This window comes from Heliangelus exortis, chromosome 7, assembly GCF_036169615.1.
Source record: "Heliangelus exortis chromosome 7, bHelExo1.hap1, whole genome shotgun sequence".
NCBI classification, from domain to species: Eukaryota; Metazoa; Chordata; class Aves; order Apodiformes; family Trochilidae; genus Heliangelus; species Heliangelus exortis.
In genome coordinates, this window is record NC_092428.1 from 8,739,121 (window position 1) to 8,760,023 (window position 20,903).

Below are 20,903 nucleotides of genomic sequence, written 5' to 3' on the forward strand. Positions count from 1 at the left end.
GATTTTTATCAGTATCACTCTAAAGAAGGTGGAGGAAGGAGAAAGGGCTTAATAACAAATCATATATTGCTTTTGGGAAGTTTTGTTAGCATACTGTTCTTGATGTTTTCTATATTGGTAGCATCTGAGGTTCTATAACTGGAACCAGTTTTAAAAACTTTCTGAAATGGGCCTGTTTCATCAAAAGCAGTATCCCAAAACTTACAGCATTTAAATAATCTACTATAGAATATTTTCTTTACCTGTATAAAAAAAGTAACTTATGAAGAAACAAATCAGTCAGAATATGTGTTGTAGGTAGCTATAAATATAATCAGAATTGAATGCCTATATAACAATGGGTGCCTCCTTGAAAAGTTATTCTTAACATTTGTTAAATTGTTTCTTAAACAATACAATGTTAAATGTTGCTTTTAAAATTGTTCTTTCTTAAACTGCTTAATTTTAGTCTCAGAAACCTTACGTTGTACAGAGAAGAGGAGCTGAATTTGCCTTATCCACTATAGCTAAACATTTTGGTGCCAAAATGTCAACAGGATTGCCGCACCTCTGGGACGCTATGGTTGGCTCATTAAGGAACAACATTCACACAAATAACTTTGGTAAATATACTTCTGATTTAAGCCAGAGGGGCTGGGCAGCTGGTGGAAGTATGTCAGTCTTAAACTTGAACACCTTTTCTGTTTTTAACAGACCGAAAGTCATTACTGGAAAAAGGAGATGCTCCTGCCCAGGAACTAGTAAATTCTTTACAGGTTTTTGAAACTACAGCAGCTTCAATGGATACTCAGCTACATCCTCTGGTAATCATATGAAGCAACTCAATTTATTCATTGCCACTATTATAAGCCTTTGTTTAGTAAAGCTTCTTTTTAGATGTTTTTCTAATTTAGCTCAGTGATGTTCTTATTGCACTTGGTAGCCTGCCTGTTCTCCAAGTCCTGTATCCTACTCTTGATAAACTGAAGACAGTCTCCTATCACCAGTAGTTAAGCTGTTACACTTCAGGGCTATTTTTTTCTCTGTCTCCTGTAGGATGTTAAATTCTGTATGTGTTTATACAGGCTGAAGGAACAAACAAACAACAACAACAAAAAAAAACGAAACAAAACAAAAAAACCCCAAAAAAGCCAACCACACAAAAGCAAACACCTATATATATTAGACTTGGCCTACCCTTTTTTGGATGAGATGCCTAAACAAGATTGTGTCCGAAGTTTTAGTTATTTAATGCATATGGTATTGTGTTACCTTGGAATCAGCATTACAACTCTGCTTCATTCTAACTCCAGATTTCTTAAACCTGGAAAACAGAGAGGCTTCCTGTGCAGGAAATGCACAAATTATGGGACATTTCACTTACCCTCAAGTAAACTGGATATGGATAATTTTTAAAATTTTGTTACCCACCACTCAATATAAGGCTTAACATCTTATATGCAGCATTAGGTTCTAAACTGGCTATTTCTACTCAGGAGAGAGATCCTGGAGTTAGGATAGTTCTGTGCAATTACTAGCTGAATGTAAAATACTGCTTAAGAAAAATAGTTAAGAAAAAACATTAAGAAAGTAAGTCTCTATTATGCCTGAATCTAAACACAATTTTCAGTACTAGCTTACGTCCAATACTGTATTTCAGAATAAATGTAGTAGCACTGGAAAGACATAGAAAAGGGCAACAGGATATGGAAAGGCTCCCATGAAAGGAAAAAGTAGGCCAGAACTCTGTCTTGAAAGGATATAATGGGAAAGTATGAGCATAAGGAACAGCTGTAGAATTCAGAGCAGATGGAGAAGATTAATATAGAACATATGGAATTGCTTCTTATCTCTTTTAATGAAATGCTGAAGTGATTTTTGAGTGAATTTAATGTATGACATGGAAAGATGTATATATGCATTTTATATATATTTTTATATATTTATTGTGTGTAGTTAATGTGTAGCTTGGTTTTTTGGGTGCTAATACTGTGTGCAGGTTTTAAAAAAATACATAGAAAGTCAAAGGGGGGAATCGCTTCATCAGAATTAATATTTAGAGACTTGTGCACTAGGGAAAATGTGACCATCCATTTGAGATACCTGACAAAAACTTACTTGTGCTGATGAAACAAAGGTGTGTATGTACTCACATACCCCCTCGGGAAGATGTAGATTCCTTTCTGGGTGTCTTACTTGTCACACAGAGTTAATAACGCTTCCAACATGGGTAATTTCTCTGCCTAAGCATAAATAGGATGAGTCTAGGACAAATTTGCTAGCTGGAAGAATTCTTTCATATATGTATCTTTTTTTAGATAACTTTTTTTTACTAAGGGCTTCTTTAATTTGCATTTTTATTAAACCCCTAAACATTTTGTTACCCTGAATTTTACCTGTATAATAATATTTGTTCAAAGTGCAATCATTTGTTTGTTGTGTTTTTTTTTTCTGAAACAGTTTTTCAGTTCTAAAGGAAACCATTCAGTTCATTTCTTTGTGAGGCAACAATGACTTCAAAAGACTGTTTTTACCTAATTTAGTATTTTGTTTATAGTTTATATTAACATTTTTTTCCCTATCTTCTTGTATTCAGTTAATACAGCATCTGCCCCATCTTTATATGTGCCTTCAACATCCCAGTACTGCAGTAAGACACATGGCTGCTCGCTGTGTAGGTGTTATGAGCAAAATAGCTACCATGGAAACAATGAATATCTTCTTGGAGAAAGTTTTACCATGGTTGGGAGCAATAGATGACAACACCAAACAAGAGGGTGCAATTGAAGCACTGGCATGTATCCTTGCCTGAATATTGAAAAATACAGGACCTCTTTGGAGTTATGTAATTTGAAGGAATAAAAACTGTTGTCTGAAAAAAAAAAAGATGTTAAGCTGTTTTCCTCCTTTAGTCAAGAAATGGAAGGAACTTTCGTTTCTGTTGTGTTTATTCTGTCTAGTAAATGAAGGTGGAGATATTTCAGTTTTTCAGACCATGAAATTCCCTGGGCAGATCAGAGATTGGTTTTGGTTTTTTTTTACTTTGCTTTGTTAATAGTATTGTTCATATGAATGTAATGTATTAATGACTTTTACCTATTGAGTGTAAAAATCTGCCAGATAGCTATTGGTGTCAGACAGTCCTGAACTAGTAAAAACTGTTTCCTTAATAACTGATCCAGGTGTAATGGAGCAGCTGGATGTTGGTATCGTTCCATATATTGTCCTTCTAGTGGTTCCAGTTCTTGGTAGAATGAGTGATCAGACAGACAGTGTACGTTTTATGGCTACTCAGTGCTTTGCAACGTTGATTAGACTAATGCCTCTTGAGGTAAGCTCAAGTTTTAACTATACTATGTGAACTCTCCTGTATCTACTTTTTCACCAGCCACAAAGTCCAGGCTTTTGGCTCATGAAATGCTGAGTAAGTGCCATTACAGATGTTGAAACCATACTGGGTAATTGAAGATGTGTCTTTTATAATGTCAAATGAGTAAAATTGGAAGCTCTGTTTAGTAATTTTCTAAATTAATGTTGAAGTAAAATTTCTCTTTATAAGAAACTCATTTCAACTCTGTGCATGAAATTAAAGTAGATATTCACCAATTTTGTGTGTAAGGCTGCTTTTGCTAGTCTTGGCTCAAAACTCTTAAGAATTATATGTGTGGTCTCCCTAGGTACATGTGGTTTATATAGGTGTCAAAGGCATAAATAATTACTGTTTTAAAAAACAAAGTGAAATAGTAATAAGAGAAATTGTGTGGAAATAAGTGCAGTTACTTATTCTTAAAGTTAGTCCAGTAGTACAGTACAGATTCATGTGGTTTTTGCTCCTGCTGCAACATGCTTACCTCAGATGCTTTCTGCTGTTGCACTTTAAGGGCTATAAGGCTTCTAAGTAACTTAATCTTCACTACCAAATGGTAATAGAAGACAGTTCAGAATTTGTTTGCTTGTTTCTAATAATAAAAAAAGACAATTTAATGGGTTTGAACATCTTTATTCTCTGTTTTTAATTTAGCATAATAGAACCAAAGAATCTGATAACTGGCAATCTGCCTTAAGTGGAGCACTTCCTTTTTGTATGCTTACATTGAAATGTTGAAAAAGGTGAAAAGTGAGCAAAACAAATCAGTTTCTGGCATGCTGCTGTTCATTCCAATGCCTTTACCACTGGTGTCCTTCATATGCATCTAATACAGTCCTGTGGAATGTGTGCAGCTTGAATTTTTTTTTTTAAAGCTATTTAATTGAATTTAGTGAGCATCTCTTAAACACAGAATAATTGTTTTGTTAATTGCATACATATGCATGATCAGTTCATATCTTTCCATAGTTATTCAAGAACTCTCTTAAGACTTCCAGTCAAGTTCAATATTGGATATTGATCGATACTAAATACACAAACTTCAAGTGAAGTAGATAAATAATGAAAGAAAATACCAGTATCTTTGTGGAACAGTTTTTTTTAAATGCTAGCAATTTTTTATGTTAGCCAAACAAAGAATTTAATTATGTAACTGTAAGAAGGGGTTGGAGTCATTTCAGTGGAGAGTAGGCTAGGGTAGATTGATATGAACTGGGGAAGTTCTTTAATAAGGAATACTTTTTTGAGATGGAAGTAATTTATGTTTTCATAGACAAAGCTTCACATGTTTGTGTAAGACTAGTCCCTGTGACTTTTGTAGTTTGCAAGGTATTTCATCAGACAAATTTTAAAGTTTTCGGTAGTTATAGTGGTATTTCTAAAAAGAAAAAACAAACAAAAAAACCCAAAAATACCCAACAACTTTCCACTCTTTCGTGTCCCTGAGGTGAGACTTGCAGTTCTGTAACAAAGCAGTCTTTCTAGCCTTTTGAGATTATTGCTGGCATTTTGCCTAAAACACAAGACCTGAATTCAGCTGATGGATAAATAAAAGCGATAGAAGCCTGAGTAAACTTGGAGCTTCTAATCTGCATTTTTGTATTGGTTTCTAATTGTAAGGAATTTGAAACAACAGCAATAGTTGAATTGGTAGAATTTAGGTATGCTCACTTTTCTGTATCTTTATTATGAATTTCGTTATTCATTCAACCATAAAACTGAAAATATGACTAAGAGAAGGACTGAGAAATCACTCAACTTAATTTGCCCTGTTTTATGGATAAGCAGTCATGCTGCAAGTTGACAGTACACTTGAACCAAATAACTGGCATGGTATTCAAACTTCATACATATTAAAAGGGAGGGTAGGAAGTAGGCTGAGGGAAGTAGGATGTTGTCCATGGTAGGTATTTACTTAAATACCTTATTGGAGCACTTCTAATATGGGAAATCGAGGTTGGTTTTCCTATTTATTAACCACGTACATGATGGAATTATTTGATAGGTTTTCTTTGCAGCCAGGAGCCCTCTTTAAGTGATTAGTAATTTTGGTTTTGAAAGAAAACTAACTAAAGATGGAGGAGTGCCAGAAAATTGGGATGACAGATGTGATGATGGAAAACATCAGCGCCTCTCTTGCTACTGCATATTATTAGAAAGCAAGAATGTCTGAGAATGTTTAATCCCCAGATAACTACTTATGGCTTCTGGCCTGGTATAGGAGGTACATAGGAACCCAGGGTTGGCTGCTGCAAACCTGGAGGGGTTTAGGTTTTTTTCTTTTGCCCCAATACTTTCTAAACAGCTTGGATTAATTGTATGAATTTAAGTATCCCTTTAGATTTAATTCTAACATCTGTAGGAGAAAAATCCATGGCAGATTGTGGCTATGGAGAAATGGATGTCAAAGGATTCTCTGGCCAGTCAGATAGATAAACTCTCTCATTAGAGGTATAATAGCTCAGTCGTTGTAAAATCTTACAAGATTGACCAGAATTTCCCCTTTTCTGTGCAATTGAATCTCAAGTCTTTCAGTGTCCTTGGGGGCAGATTTTGTCTCTTCCACTGGACAACACTGTATGAGGCAATCTGCCAAGAATCAAACAAGCGTGGCACTGAGTTTGGATCTATACAATTGAGCCTTCAAATCCAAGTCTAAATTGGAGATTATTACTATGAGTTTATTTAAAATGTCTAATCTAGTTGAGGTTTTGGTTTATATTGTTTGTGACAATTAAGTGCTGCAACCCTTTCATTACTGCTTTAAAAATTATTATCCAGGCTGGTATACCAGATCCACCAAACATGTCTGAAGAATTAATCCGAATGAAAGCTAAAGAACGTCACTTTCTTGAACAATTACTGGATGGAAAAAAATTGGAAAACTATGAAATTCCAGTACCAATCAAAGCAGAGCTCAGAAAATACCAGCAGGTATCAGCTTATACTTTTACTGTAAAAGAGCAGTAAGTTCCAATATGCTACGATTTTATGGAAGGGTAGGAGTTGTCTTCAGGCACTGGGCTTTTTGCTTGTGGTTTTTTGTTTTTAGCTGCACAGTGTGCATTTTTGACTCTTGAGTAAAGAAGAACAAATTCAGTAGAAAATGCCATTTTGACTGTTTTTCTTGAATGTGTGTGTGGTTTTTTGTTTTCCCCCCTCTGGATTCTGTCATTTTTCTCAGGGAATGGGCAGTGGGCTGTGCCTTGTTCAGGCTGACTGGCACCTCACCACTGCAGAACCAGATCTAGTTCATATCGTTTGGCCACTTCTCTACTGGCCACTGTATTCTACTCTGCTCTGAGTGGCTGTAATGGATGCATTTACAGTGGGAACTAAGCTGGTAGTTTGGCAGTGCTGGATGACAATATATAGATGTTTGAACTGGAAAAAGACAGTTTTTACTTCTGAGGCACTTGTTTTCTGATTTCAGGATGGAGTGAACTGGCTAGCTTTTCTTAATAAATACAAACTTCATGGAATTCTTTGTGATGACATGGGCTTAGGAAAAACTTTACAATCCATTTGCATTCTTGCAGGTGATCATTGCCTCAGGTAAGCCTAAACAAACAACATTTTGTCTTAAAGACTTTTTAATGTTTGGTTTTATCTATGGTAATGACTCTAGACATAGTCCTGGGCAGCTGGCTCTAGGTGGCTCTGCTTCAGCTGGGGGGTTGGACCAGATAACCTCCAGAGGTCTATTCTAACCTCAACTATTCTGTGAAAAACATTTTTTTCAAGCTTGTTTTGATATTCTTAAAGGGCTCAGGAATATGCAAGAACAAAACTGGTGGACAGTGTTCCTCTTCCCTCCTTGGTGGTGTGCCCTCCTACGCTCACAGGACACTGGGTGGATGAAGTGGGCAAATTTTGCTCAAAGGAGTATCTTAATCCATTGCACTATACAGGACCTCCTACTGAGAGAGCAAGGTAATGTATTTTGCATTTATGACTTTGCTACAGCAAAAAAACACATGGAATTTTGCAGTTCACTTTACTGCTGAAGCATGGGCAATGGTAAAACCTGTGATGGTACCTTTAAAGGCTGAAATAACATGTAAGGAACACTTCAGTTATGATCTCTTTTTTTTAAGATTACAACACCAGGTGAAAAGACACAATCTCATAGTGGCCTCATATGATGTTGTGAGAAATGACATTGACTTCTTCAGGTAAGAATTAGTTTTTTGAGATTTTTAATAGCTTAGAATTTTAAACGTTATTTAAGTCTATGTTCTTCTTTTCTAGAAATATTAAGTTTAATTATTGCATTCTTGATGAAGGCCATGTAATAAAAAATGGAAAAACAAAGCTGTCAAAAGCAGTAAAACAGCTGACTGCCAATTACAGGATAATTCTTTCTGGGACACCAATCCAGGTAACTGCTTTTTCTCTTTTCCCTACGAATTGGTGAATAGCAGAAAACAAGCAAAAGATCTATTTGGCAGCCAATTTTATTGTGCTTTATCAGTTGTCTTTTTCAGAGTTAAAGCCTTTCATTGTTACATGTGTCAAACTAAATCTTTCCTTTCCCAGTTTACTTATGTATATATAGAAGAATGAGCACAGTATCTCTAGTACTGATTGGCCTTGAAAGTTGGCAGCAAGACTTTCTGTACCATTTAAAGAGCAATTAGCAGGCAGGGAAGGGGAGAGAGCATTTCCTTGTTTCTAGTGAAATTAGCAAGAAACTGCAGATTTTTTTACTTAGTCCTAATGACTTATCTGTGGAGTGTTATCTCATCCAGGACTAAGGCCACTGGTGTCTCCTAAGTTTCGATGTCCAGAAGAACTCTGGGTGTAGCTTAAGAAATCAGACACAGTAGAAAGTCCGTTTATATGTTAAAGTGAATGTACAGGTCTTCATGTAACTTACTTTGAAAAAGTAATTAAGTTCCTGGAGCTCAAAAGTGCCTTGGAGAGTTTTTAGTGTTTTATAGGAACTGTTGACTATGGATAGAAAAGTTTCTAATAATGTTTTAATAATGCAGTTCTTCTGAAGGAAATTTAACCAGTATTTCTTTTATGTTCAGAACAACGTCTTAGAGCTGTGGTCATTATTTGACTTCCTCATGCCAGGATTTTTGGGTACTGAACGCCAATTTGCAGCTCGTTATGGCAAACCAATACTGGCAAGCAGAGATGCCCGAAGCTCCAGTCGAGAACAAGAGGCTGGTAAGAAAAAATTAAAGCTTGTTTTTCTTTTCTTCCTTTAAATGAGAACTTCTAATAAAAAGAGTTCAATCAGTTCCAACATGAGACGGAGGCTGAATGTATTTTGGTTGTTTTAGGTTGGCGGGTTTTTTTGGTTTTGGGTTTGTTTTTTTGGGGTTTTTTTTGTTTTGTTTTGGTTTGGTTTGGTTTTTGTCTGGTTGGTTGGTTTTGGGTTTTGGGGTTTTTTTTTCTATAATGTGGCTTTTTTTGCTCTCACTAGGGGTGCTTGCAATGGAGGCGCTGCACCGCCAAGTTCTGCCATTCCTGTTAAGGAGAATGAAAGAGGATGTACTGCAAGATCTTCCACCCAAAATTATTCAAGATTATTACTGTATTCTCAGTCCTCTACAGGTATGCTTTAAAAGTGGCTGGATGCTTAAGTTTTTTTTAGCACAGTTAAGACCATTAAGGAACCACATTCCTGGGTCAGTCAGATGTTAGCTCAGATATTCTCTGGGACCACAGGGCTGAAGCTTTTCTTGTATGTGTTTAAAAACTAATTTCAGTTCAGTTGCAACAGAGTATTAATTTCTGGCATCATTCTACAAGAACAACATCTTAAGTTTCTGTAGTGGGTTGTTTTTTTTTAAGAATACTTTTCAAGCTGAAATAAAATAAATTGCAAAATATTCCACCGTTTCTGTTGTGATACATATGGTAAATCAGAAAGCTATTTAATAATTCAGACTGTCTGTCTTCTGTCAAAGAAAAATACTCATTCTCTTGTCTGGGGCCTGGTCTACAGGTTCAGCTTTATGAGGATTTTGCCAAGTCTCGTGCCAAATGTGATATTGATGAAACAGTTTCTTCAATTTCACTGAATGAAGAAACTGAAAAATCAAAGCTTAAAGCTACAGGTCATGTGTTTCAGGTACAGGTTTCTTCTTTGATTTTTACTACCTGTTCATTTATTTCTGGTAACTGCTTCTGGATTTAATAAAAAATGAGAACCAAAATAGTTAACTTACGCATTTGTGGCCATATGATCTAAGTAAAATTTTTTTTTTTTATCAAATTGCCTGGAATGTGATGTAAAGCTGTGTGTTGAGGTCTTCTTTTCTTTAAGGTGTGCCTTAAATCATAGAAAACTTGTAGTTTTGTAATGTATTTTGCTTAGCTGGTGTTCAATCTGTTATGGTGGCCTCAGATACTACTCAGTTAAAAACTGATTACCAAAAGTGCAAAAGCTTAAGAATCCAAGAGGGAACTAATTTTGGTCTCATCAGTTGTTACACCACAAAATTAAGATTCTAAAACATGAACAAAAAAGTCTCCTTAAGGTTAGATCTAAACTTATGAGTTCATGGTCTTACAGTATTGCAGATGAAGTCTTGGCTACTTGAAAACAATAATTTTAAGAGGCTCTGCACAGTTCCCAAACCCATCTACTGTATTTCACACTCTGAAGCTGTGGGAAATAGTAATCTTTGTACTGTTCCAGCACCAGGAACAGAGACCATTATTCTCCTGACAGAAATTAGTTTGAAATACAGGTATTCTTAATATAAACGTACAACTTTATTGTAAGGAAAAAAATACCCTGAAGTCCAAATTGTGGAATATGGCTGAGTGGCCCCTATGATTATAATCAGCTTTGTTCATCCTTTTTCTCTACCTATATTGTTGCTAATCATTTATTTGAATTTCATTCTCTAAATACTTAAAGGCACTGCAGTACTTGCGGAAGCTTTGCAACCATCCAGCATTAGTGTTAACAATCCAACATCCAGAATATAAAAGAATCACAGAGCAACTTGCAGCTCATAATTCATCCCTACGAGACATCCAACATGCACCTAAGCTCTCTGCTTTGAAACAAGTAAGTAGACTTGCACCTTATGCCTTAAATTTCCTAAATTGTAACACTAGTGAAGATACATTTAGAAGGTTTTAAAACTTCACCAGTATGAAAACTGATCTTAAAATACTATTTAAGTAGCAAATGAAACAGAGTTCAGGGCCTTTTAGGCATGTGTCCTATTTTTTCTGTCAATTCAAGGGGGAGAGGCAAGCACAAGCTTGCCTCAAGGTGATAATGTTTACATGATTTTTGCTGCCCTGTGAAAAACCTTACTTTTATTCTCTTTCTTACTTTTGTTTGCCCTGTTACAGAAATAGTTTTCTCCTATTTATTATACAGGAAACTATTTGCTTGCTAAAGTTAAATTGCATTATGTAATTAAAATACAACTGTAAGTGAGAAAACTGAAGAAAACTACTATTCTGTTGACTCTTAAATTTTTCATAGTTTGACAATGAAGCCAAATTTGCATTACATCATTTAAGTGACTGTCATGTGCAGGCTTCCTTCTGTAGTTTGTTTCTCCATGAGATCTGCTGTCACGTTGATGTCACTTTGTCATTGCTCTTTTACTTTAAGCTGCTGCTTGACTGTGGCTTGGGGAATGGTGGATCTTCAGAAAGCGGTACAGAAGCTGTTGTAGCCCAGCATAGAGTACTTATCTTCTGTCAGCTTAAAAGCATGCTGGATATAGTGGAGCATGACCTTCTCAGACCTCAGTTACCTTCAGTTACTTACTTACGACTAGATGGCAGCATACCTGCTGGTCAGAGGCATTCCATTGTTTCCCGGTAAGCGTAGCCCTTCATAACCAATATGATGCCAGCTGTAATGAACCGTATTATTTATGTAGTACTGTGGTTTTTTTGTCTGCCTCAAATCAACTGAGGTTCACTTAAGTGAAATTTACCACGCTTTTTTGTACACAGGTTTAATAATGACCCATCCATAGATGTTCTTTTGCTCACCACTCATGTTGGTGGATTAGGACTTAACTTAACAGGGGCTGATACAGTAGTATTTGTGGAGCATGACTGGAACCCAATGAGAGACCTACAAGCCATGGATCGGGCACATCGCATTGGGCAGGTGAAATATTCTTTAGGTTTTTTACAAGCCTTTTCCCTTGCTGAACTCTTCTTTTTTTTTTTTTTCTTTTTTTTTTAATTTGGATATCATTTAATAAAGGTGATGTCTGGGAGTTTCCATCAAGCTTTCATTCGTACTGCATTCTTGCAAATATGCTGACATAGAAGTGTGTACTTTCCTATTATAGCCCAAATTTGATACGACTTTTCTGTACTTCCTTAGCTGCTGAGGGTAAGCTAGGAAAGAATCACACTTCATTGGAGGAAGAGATGGAACAGAGACAATGAAGTGAAGGGGAGCCCCTAAGCATTGTAATTCTCTGATGCCTGTACAGGGAAAGAGGGAATGCTGTTAGTCTCCCTCTACAGCTGTAAAAAGTAGTGAATTCTTCACTCCCTGAGACAGATGCAGGTGCCTCTGCTGTATGCTGGGATAGTCTTATGATTGCTGTGCTTCTTCTAATCTAATGTCAGTCCAATTTAGAGAGCCTACCCTTCAGTAATGATACTGAAAGCCAAAATGCTTCCAGGCTGTCCATTATATGAACTTTGTGCTTTCTTGAATGTCTAAGACAATGTGTTTTAGATAAAGGTACTTTTTTTTTCTTTCAGAAACATGTTGTTAATGTATATCGCCTGATAACCAGGGGAACTCTGGAGGAGAAGATCATGGGTCTTCAAAAGTTCAAAATGAATATTGCAAATACAGTGATCAGCCAAGAAAACACAAGCTTACAGAGCATGGGAACAGAACAGCTGCTTGATCTGTTCACACTTGATAAGGTAAAGAACCACTTGCACAGGTATCTACCAAAAATAGTTATCTTAGGGAAAAGCTTTGTTTTGAAATGTAAAAGTTGGAAGTTGAATAGTAGACACTTGAAGGTGGAATGATGAAAAGTAGACAGATATTTCCCCAAAAGAATCATCAGACTAAGAATTTAGCATTCTAAATGCAAAAACGTCCTGTAAATTTGATTTATGATTGGGTTGTTTTGGTTTTTTTTTTTTTGTGAAGGATGGAAAAACTGAAAAAGCAGATACATCTACCTCTTCTGGGAAAGCATCAATGAAATCAGTACTCGAAAACCTTGGAGAACTATGGGATCAAGAACAGTATGACACTGAATACAGTCTTGAGAACTTTATGCATTCATTAAAGTAACCATCGTATCTTTGTAATAAAGCTGCTGCTAGTTCACATGTTTTTCTGCTGATATTCAGCAAACTTCAAAGCATATATAGTGAACCTTTACCTTAATGTGTAAATAGACTTACTGAAAGAAGAATCTTCAAAAGACTGGAACTGAGTAGTGTCATCTGTTTCACTGGGGAGTTATTCTGTCTTAAACGTTTGCACTGTATAAAAACTTTTAGATGTTAACATAGTGAGGTGGTTTGACTTGTTCTGAACGGCTACAAATTCTTACTCGGTAGAACAATAAAACACAGCAGATTTTTACATGTCAACAAGTGTTACTTATGTTCAAAGTCCACCGTTATTTCTGTATCTATAATAGTTTTGTACAGTTGTTTCAGTGATAACTTCAGATTTTTTCAGTGTACATTTTTCTTTTAAGCACAACTTGCTTTTATGATGTATTAAAAACCAGTTTTCAACTTAAACTTTTATTCAAATCATTTCAGGACTTGTATCACCAGAGGCAAAGCCTAGAAGTATTGAATAGTTAAATGGCACTAGGTGTGTGTGCCCAGCTTTGTATATTGAGTATAAATATATTATGCTCTTTAGTCTTTTGACACCATCTTGACGGAACAGCTGACTTGAACTTTTTAAGGAGATATATTAAATACAGGTAATGGCCTATTTAAGGCCATGTTTGCATCCTATTAGCACGGGTGTACTTTTTTAATTTATCTATAAGGCTAGAATATAGCCACTTTGAGAGATGCATGAATTCAGTATGTTTCAACGATATATATTTTTTGTAACTAATAAAGAAATTAAATATACAGATGTTTTGCAGAAGTAGATTTTACACTGTCTAGGATTCTGAAGTCCATGCTAAAGTGACTGTTTATTTGATGCATGACTTAAAACTTCTAAAAGGAATAGGGAGGACTTTTTTCTTAAGGAGAAAATATGCATAGAAATACCTACATCCAGTTTGAGGGAATTGAACAGTTGAAATTGTGTAACAAATATAGTAAAGGACTTTATTAGCAGTGAGAATAATGCAGCTGTATGTTATGCAGCTTTTTATAAAAAGGGAGGCAGTAGTAAAAGTTTCTAGATGTGCATATGTGCTGGGATATGCACTTTTTATAAATATTAAATTATAGATAACTTACAGCAGTTGTCTGAATACGTAGAATATATGTTAAAAGTATAAAACCTAAGGTTTGTAGCTTGCTGTGTGCTTAAGCATCAGAGCTTAAAAACCACCAGAGACCTCAATTATGTAAAGTAAGATTGTTTTAAAACAATAATATAAATCAAGACTGTTCTGCAGCATTGGAAGTGAATTAATGTCACATTTCAGTAGTTATGAAATGCCATATTGTAACTAAGTTAGCATTCCATAAAAATAAACAGAACTGGGAATATATTATTTGTATGCTGTGTATGTCCATGTTTAGGTTTGTTTTTTTGTAGACAAGACTTCTTCACTGAGGCTAACTTGGTAAAGAAATACTTTCGGAAATCTGAGATTGATTTACTAGTATTATATCAGTTCTTCTCTGCCTTGGTACACGTAGTGTTTCTGTTGCGCTTTCAACTGATAATCCAAGTGGGAGGAGAGACAAGATGGGGCTCAGTGTTCTGCTTGCAGAGAAATTATAATGATGGAATACTGGGTACTTTATTATAACTTGATGCAATAATCTTGTGGTGGTGCCCAGAAATAAGATATTTGAATAAAGAGACCTCTTACTTAGTAATAAAATACTGCATATGTTTTTCTTCAAGAGTTGTATTAGTTGCAGTGGTAAGAAACTCTTTGGCTCCCACTGGAAAAGAAATATACAGCAAAGGACTGCTTTAAACCAGTTATTTATCACTGAGGTTGCTGTGCAACCATAATGCTCTCTTAGGCAGGACCTCGGGAAGACTCCTGCACCTGGAAATGGGAGAGAAGCAGAACCCAGAAAAATTGTTTCAAGATTATAATATGTGCTGACTGTTAAGTGTTCTGTGAATTAACACTGTCAAATAGCTCTGTTTATTACAGCAAGGTGCCTTTAATTCAGCAGAGTGGGTCTGAGCTAAGCTTCTACATTTACATAAATTTTCTTGGTCAACAGCTAAATACACTATTGAAGTAGGGTTTTAGTCTTTTAAAAAATTCCTTCCTTCACTAGCCTCCCAGAGTAGGGGAGGATATGCATTTCTGTAGCACTTTCCTTTTTCTTTATTGCAATATTGTCCAAAATTTTGTTTCATTGCCCTCTTTGTGCCCTGGGAATAAAAAATGCATGCATGTACCTAAAGCAATCAAAATCTTACAAATAGTTCTCTGAAAAATTTTGCTCCAGTAAAACTCAGCTGTGAAAACAGGTGCTTCAGTACTCCACTCGGCATTTTAATATTGCCTAAATTTTATGATATTGGTCAAGTTTGGATGTTTCTAACTGTTCAGTTAGCAAAGAAAAATTCTGAACTGGATTTAAACCTTGTTCAAGGTAAGAAAAAGGTACTTTCATACTGCAAATGTTTCTATAAGCTTTATACTAAAAACTTCAGCCTGGTGATCTACAATGAATTCCACAAATGCAAGAGATATGCAAGAAGCAGTTCTTAATGGTTTTCCTTTGCTAAGGATAAGCTATTTTTATGAACTTCTTGTACACACAAGGAGCCAAACTTGCAACATTAGGTATCTACGTAAGTTTTACCCACACAGCATTACATCTTCACAGACCAGCATACATCAATATTTCAGACACTTAATCTTCTGCTTCACCTATCAATAGAGCAGTGCTTTAAAGTGATAGAGTACTTTCAATTTAAATGAGTTTAAAGTGCAGTACATCTCATGAAACTTCATGAATTTCAGAAAAAGCAAGGAGTTGGTGGACTGGTTGGAAGGAGTTATGACCAGGAGGCCCATCACACATTGTCATTTGTAACAATGATTTATTCGTTCTTACTCTGTATAAAAATAGGCTGCTGATGCCTTATGTCAGGAACACAAGTTTAATAGACTTATCTTTTAACTACTTTTACAGAGGATAACCAAGGCTTAAGGGGAAATACCACTCATCTTAGAAGGGTTTTTAAAACTGAGACAGTAAGATACTCAGGTACTATAATGATTATCACAGAAGCAGTCAGGAGGAGGGAGTGAAGACATCCTCAGAGAAACATTTGAATTCTGAGCCATTTAAGGTGGAGTAAGGCTTAGGATCATACTTTGCAAAATAAGAAAATTCAATACTCATCTTACTAAACAAGATTAAGGTGGAACAGTACATGGTCATTCAATTCAGCTCCTACCTAGAGCTTTCCTGGCACTGATGCTGTAACACAACAGAGAAGGGTAGGATGCTTTCACTATGCTCAGATAAGAATACCCACCATCACACAATGGGCCTACTCACACATTCCTTCATAAAGTCAGGAATGATGTTCATATCCTGAGTAACCAACAAGTATACAAGCCACCACGTTCAGATTTGAAAATTATGCTTACCTCCTAGGAAGAGGAAGACTATTATCAAAAAAGATACATTTCAAATATTACTATTGGAACTTTCAGGACAAATATTTAAGCTGCAATATAACAAGGGCTGTAATTTCTACTGATTATGACAGATTTTTCCCTTAACAAGTAGAGCCCATTCCAGTTCAGTGACACCATTTGCCTCTCCAAGTCATGTTTCCATGCCAGCTGAGTGAGGTGCCACCCTCAGCCATCATCACTTTGAATGTGTTATTCCTCACACAAGATTATCCAGACCAATGCAACACTTCTCATTAAAATAAACCAGAGGAACAAACAGCTGAATGTATAACAGGCTCATCTTCAGAATCTGAAATTTCTGCATAGGTGAATGGTCCAAGATTCACTGAAAAAAATGAGCAGATCTGCTGTTTACCCAGAGGGCTAAGACCGAATTTACATTGACTAAAACGTTGCCACCTAAATCCATTTTAGTAGATAAACATATGAAAGCCTATGCAAACTGTAATATTAAACCATGCCAAAGTTTGAATACCTACAAAGGAAAAAAGGAATAGCTGAAGAAACAAAGCACTTAATACCAGATAACCCTAGGGAACTCAGACTTAGGGAACTTTGCTATCTTTCCTTCCCTTCACCAAAAACCTTTAAAAAGTCACATTCTATAAACCTGTGCTCTTTTCTTAGCAAGAGTGGATAGCTAACTCAGTGTTAGGTTCCTGGCATTAATTCAGCAAGTAATTAACAAACACACACTTACAGATGATGACCTGCAGTATTTTCTGTTAAAGTAAAGCTAAGACCAGGATTTCCTGAATTGTAAGAGGAAAATTCCACATACTAAAAGCAAGCATGCTCTACTTCCCTTCTTAGATGAAGGAAGGAAATCGATTGAGAGAGCATCAGCTTCAATCCCATAAATTCAGCCTCCAGTACAAAAATTGCAGAAAAAGTAGGGGAGGGCGAGTGCAGAAACAGAGAGAAGGGAAGAGCACTACTCTACATCCTACCCAAAGGCTGTTCCAGGAACGTGGCAAATTGAACTAATCTGCAGTTCAGTCAGAGGCTTAGAAATAGCTGAGCTATCAGAATATGCTGACCACATCTCCAATATGCTCCAGTTCCAGGGGCCTTTGCAGGGCGATGCTGTGCTGTCCATGCCAAGAGATTTCACATATGTCAGAGTAATTACACTTCATAGTTTATGCAGCCTGGCTGCTTAGATACTCCATCAAGAAAACAGGAATACTTCTCAGTATACAGGCAGCAAGAGAACTGTATTGTTACCTGTAGTAGGTTTTTTTGTTACTGTTTCTGAGTAATTTCTCTTTAAATAAATATTGATTGGATATATACAGATACACATTTATGTATTCTGACCCTATTTCACATGACTCATTCTGCAATTGATAGCAATTTAGTTATCAATCACAATCTAGCATCCCAGAAATAAAGATTTAAAGTAGTAAGTCGCAACTTAGTAAACAGAGATTGAAAAACGTAAGTTGAATGATCTCTGCCATAGCCAGAGAAGATGACATTAAAAAGACATCAGCCCCCAAAAAGCAACATAGTTTGATTCCTGCTTCTCTTCTGACTCACAGCTACTTCACTGAGCAGAATAATTGACTTTTTGACTATATGCAAGTAAAACAAGTGTGGCTTTAGGAAAAAGATGCACTGCATATTGATCTATTCCTCCATGCTGCCCACATCTCCACTCAGTCCAAATTATGAAACACTTCTGGGACCCTTGGAACACTTCACTCTTGGTGCCTCTCTCTTGCAAGACACAATAATTTTGTCAGCCAAACAAGAAGTGCTGTGGTGCTTTTTCCAGAGTACTTTGAAGCTCTGGGTACCTGTATAAACATAGGTAAAGTTCATATAGGAGCCTTAAGTCAAAATACTGCCCATATTCAGGAGAGTGGATTTTTAAGCGACTGCAGAGAGAAGCATCACACACAGTAAACAAACCAGCAGTCAATGCTGGATCACCAACGTTTATTTTTTAAATTAATGCTCAACTACCTAGGTATCATAACAGTTAAATTATCAGTTCATTAGCAAGCTGGAAAGGACAGTGTGACAGAATTCAAAATTGATACTTCCATTTTCTTTTCTGCTTTAATAAGAGCTGCAAGATGCGATCAGCATTTTAGGCTTCTCACTGCTGGTGCTGTCAGCAGTAGTTAATTATTGTTTATGAAGTGCAGAACTGTGTGTTCTCGCAGTTACATCACTCTTTGGCTGTGCCTGTTTATTTGCCAGCTGAAGAGCAAGCCAGCAACAAAACAAGAAGTGTGGGGAAAAAAAAATTAAACAGCGTGACAATTTACATGGACTTATGTCGAGTCAGGGAAAGAGAAAGAAGAGGAAGTGGTGTGAGATCCATTCGCTATCAGCCCATTTTCCCTGCTCAGTTCAATTAATTTCTCCTAAATTCCCACTTCCTCCAGTATTTCTTCCTCCAATATAGATACAGCCACAACTCCCAAAGCCAACACAGCACTGTTGTGCAGAAGATCTGAATCCCTTGTGTGAGCCTAGTATGAGTCTAGGATGCCATTTCATCCCCTTCCCATTCGAGCAGGAATAATAATAGCTCCAACCTTCATCACAGGGGCCTGCTGTGCCACCCCCAGAGAAAACCTGACAGCATGGAAATCCACACGTGCCTAAGCAGCAGCTGGCTGCAGACCCCACAGCTTCCTGCATCTGCACACAGACCTAGAGAAAACAACTCTTAACACACAGACTCCAAGGTCCAACACCGGTTGTGTGGTTACTGCAGCCAGGGCTGCCTTCCCACCATCACCATCCATCACAAATAAAATAAAATAAAATAAAATAAAATAAAATAAAATAAAATAAAATAAAATAAAATAAAATATAAAATAACACCCTAATTGATAGAAAAGGTCTCTATAACCAGAGTGCGCCAGCCTCCCACTCGCCCTCGGCGCCCAGCGCTCATCTCCGCTCTCCTCGGGGCTTCCCGGGGCCCTGGCAGGGGCAGGGATGCAGTAAGCGAGGGGTCGGCAGCCGTTGGTTTCCGTTGGTTTCCGTTGGGCAGCACGTGCAGGCTGCCCCAGCGCGCCCCTGGGGCCTTCACCAGCTCCCAGTCCCCGCTCGGGCTTCCCCCTCAGACCCCGCAGGCTGCCCAGGGGTAACGCAGCGTCTCTTGGGGACAGCCCGGGGAGCAGACACCTCGCTATCCCCGCTGTCTCCTTCTAAGGCACACGAGGTCGTCAGCATCCCGTCCGAGCTGACCTCCGTCCCCCCACGCCCACATCTTCCTCTAAGGTAAGTCAGGAGGCACAGTGCGCTCCAGGGGGTTGTAGTGTTTTTGCAGCCCCGCGGGTAAAACTGTGGTGCTTGGCCAAGGAGGTACCTTGTGTGCTGTTCAAGTGTTTGTAGAGGAGCAGAATCAGCATCTTCATCTGTATTTTTTTTTCTGCTGAGGATCAACCTGGATTTGGGGCTGAGTTGCAGGCCTTAAGAATTTATTCAAGGTCTCTAGAGGAAAGGAGATTTCATCTCTGTTTCGTTACTCAGCTGCTGATCTGTCATATGGTAAGACTTGGATCTGTAGAAGAGATTCAAGGAACTAAATTACTTTTGCAATTATTAGATGCCTTTATCAGCTTTGCTTTGGCATTTAATCAGCCACAAAAGCTATTTATTGCCTCATAAACTCCTCCGCAGCAAACATTATCCTTTAATTAATCCCTGAAAATTACAAAGGCTGATGAGGTAACCTATTTTTCTCACCACTCAATGAAGCTTAGCAGAATTTGTTGCTATTTTCCCTTTCATTTTGTTTTTAGACAGTTGTCAGCTGGCCCAGTCAAAGAGCTTGTTAGGACAGGTAGGAGCAATTTAGCAGCATGACATGGATAGCAAATACCAGCCAAATCACTGAGTTCTGAGGATTATTCACAGCTGAGAAACTTGGGAGATGAGTAAAAGCTAACCCCCAATTTAACTCACGTTAAAACTGGAAGGGCAATCTGAACAGTGTGAGGCTTCAGAACTAAATTGAAGGATTGGAGGCAGCTGCTAATTAGGAGAATTTGAAGCTGTGGACACTATAATAAAAGTGGATCTTGGCTCACATGAAATATTTCTGATACATGCTTGCTTTATATATAATGACTTTTTAGTATCTCAGCACTTACAGAAATTACATCTGAAAAGCATCAAGATCTGTCTATGGCTAACACAACTCAATACCTGAAGATGCCATGAGAATAATGTTTTGTAGCATGGCCACAAGGTTTTGTACATCATGGCCACAAAGTTTTGCTATTTCCACTACCCCAACCCAGACCTCCACCAGAATCAGATGCTAGCTTTAAACGAAGCCAGTTCACAGAAAACCAAAAATGTTTGGCATAGTAGTTTAAAACTTTTATCTGGCTATATAAGGACTACAATTATAGCTGGAAATGTAAGGATCTTATGTAAACATCATGGTTTTAGCCAAGAGCTTTACTGGGGGAGGAAGGGAATAAGAAACATTCTTCTAAATATTTGAGAGTTGGCAATGCTGTGTCCTACCTCATTGCTTCCAAGAAAGAAGGTATTTTCATATATTTATCCAGGTTAGTTAGTTATTGAGTTGAGAATAGGCATTGGCATCAGCCAGTTCTCTGTAGACCTACAGCAAGTGCTTCATGACATATCAATTATATTTTAGGAAGTACCTACTGATGCAGGGTGGAGAGCTTGTAGTTAAGATAGTATAAATTTTGTAGAGCACAGGAGGTACAGGAAAGGAGGTTGTTTCAAAAATTCTTTCA

At 37.2% G+C, this 20,903-nt stretch overlaps 1 protein-coding gene and 1 long non-coding RNA gene across 3 annotated transcripts in view; both read left to right on the forward strand.

Moving 5' to 3' along the window:
- Positions 1–14,022, forward strand: part of BTAF1 (B-TFIID TATA-box binding protein associated factor 1) — a 41,798-nt gene extending 27,776 nt beyond the window's left edge. Inside the window, exons 22-38 of one of the 2 annotated variants that reach the window (XM_071748632.1) lie at positions 449–602; positions 694–803; positions 2,576–2,777; positions 3,162–3,310; positions 6,128–6,280; positions 6,780–6,901; positions 7,112–7,279; positions 7,444–7,521; positions 7,598–7,727; positions 8,383–8,524; positions 8,784–8,914; positions 9,309–9,434; positions 10,230–10,382; positions 10,944–11,155; positions 11,294–11,453; positions 12,065–12,235; positions 12,471–14,022. In XM_071748632.1, the coding sequence (XP_071604733.1) occupies positions 449–602; positions 694–803; positions 2,576–2,777; positions 3,162–3,310; positions 6,128–6,280; positions 6,780–6,901; positions 7,112–7,279; positions 7,444–7,521; positions 7,598–7,727; positions 8,383–8,524; positions 8,784–8,914; positions 9,309–9,434; positions 10,230–10,382; positions 10,944–11,155; positions 11,294–11,453; positions 12,065–12,235; positions 12,471–12,617 (2,508 nt within the window). In that variant the 3' untranslated portion in view covers positions 12,618–14,022. The remainder of the gene's footprint in view (positions 1–448; positions 603–693; positions 804–2,575; positions 2,778–3,161; positions 3,311–6,127; positions 6,281–6,779; positions 6,902–7,111; positions 7,280–7,443; positions 7,522–7,597; positions 7,728–8,382; positions 8,525–8,783; positions 8,915–9,308; positions 9,435–10,229; positions 10,383–10,943; positions 11,156–11,293; positions 11,454–12,064; positions 12,236–12,470) is intronic. The other variant, XM_071748634.1, reaches the window with a different exon arrangement.
- Positions 14,023–19,150: 5,128 nt separating this feature from the next.
- Positions 19,151–20,903, forward strand: part of LOC139798266 (uncharacterized) — a 34,411-nt gene continuing 32,658 nt past the window's right edge. The window contains exon 1 of the long non-coding RNA XR_011726776.1: positions 19,151–19,404. This is a non-coding gene — a long non-coding RNA (uncharacterized lncRNA). The remainder of the gene's footprint in view (positions 19,405–20,903) is intronic.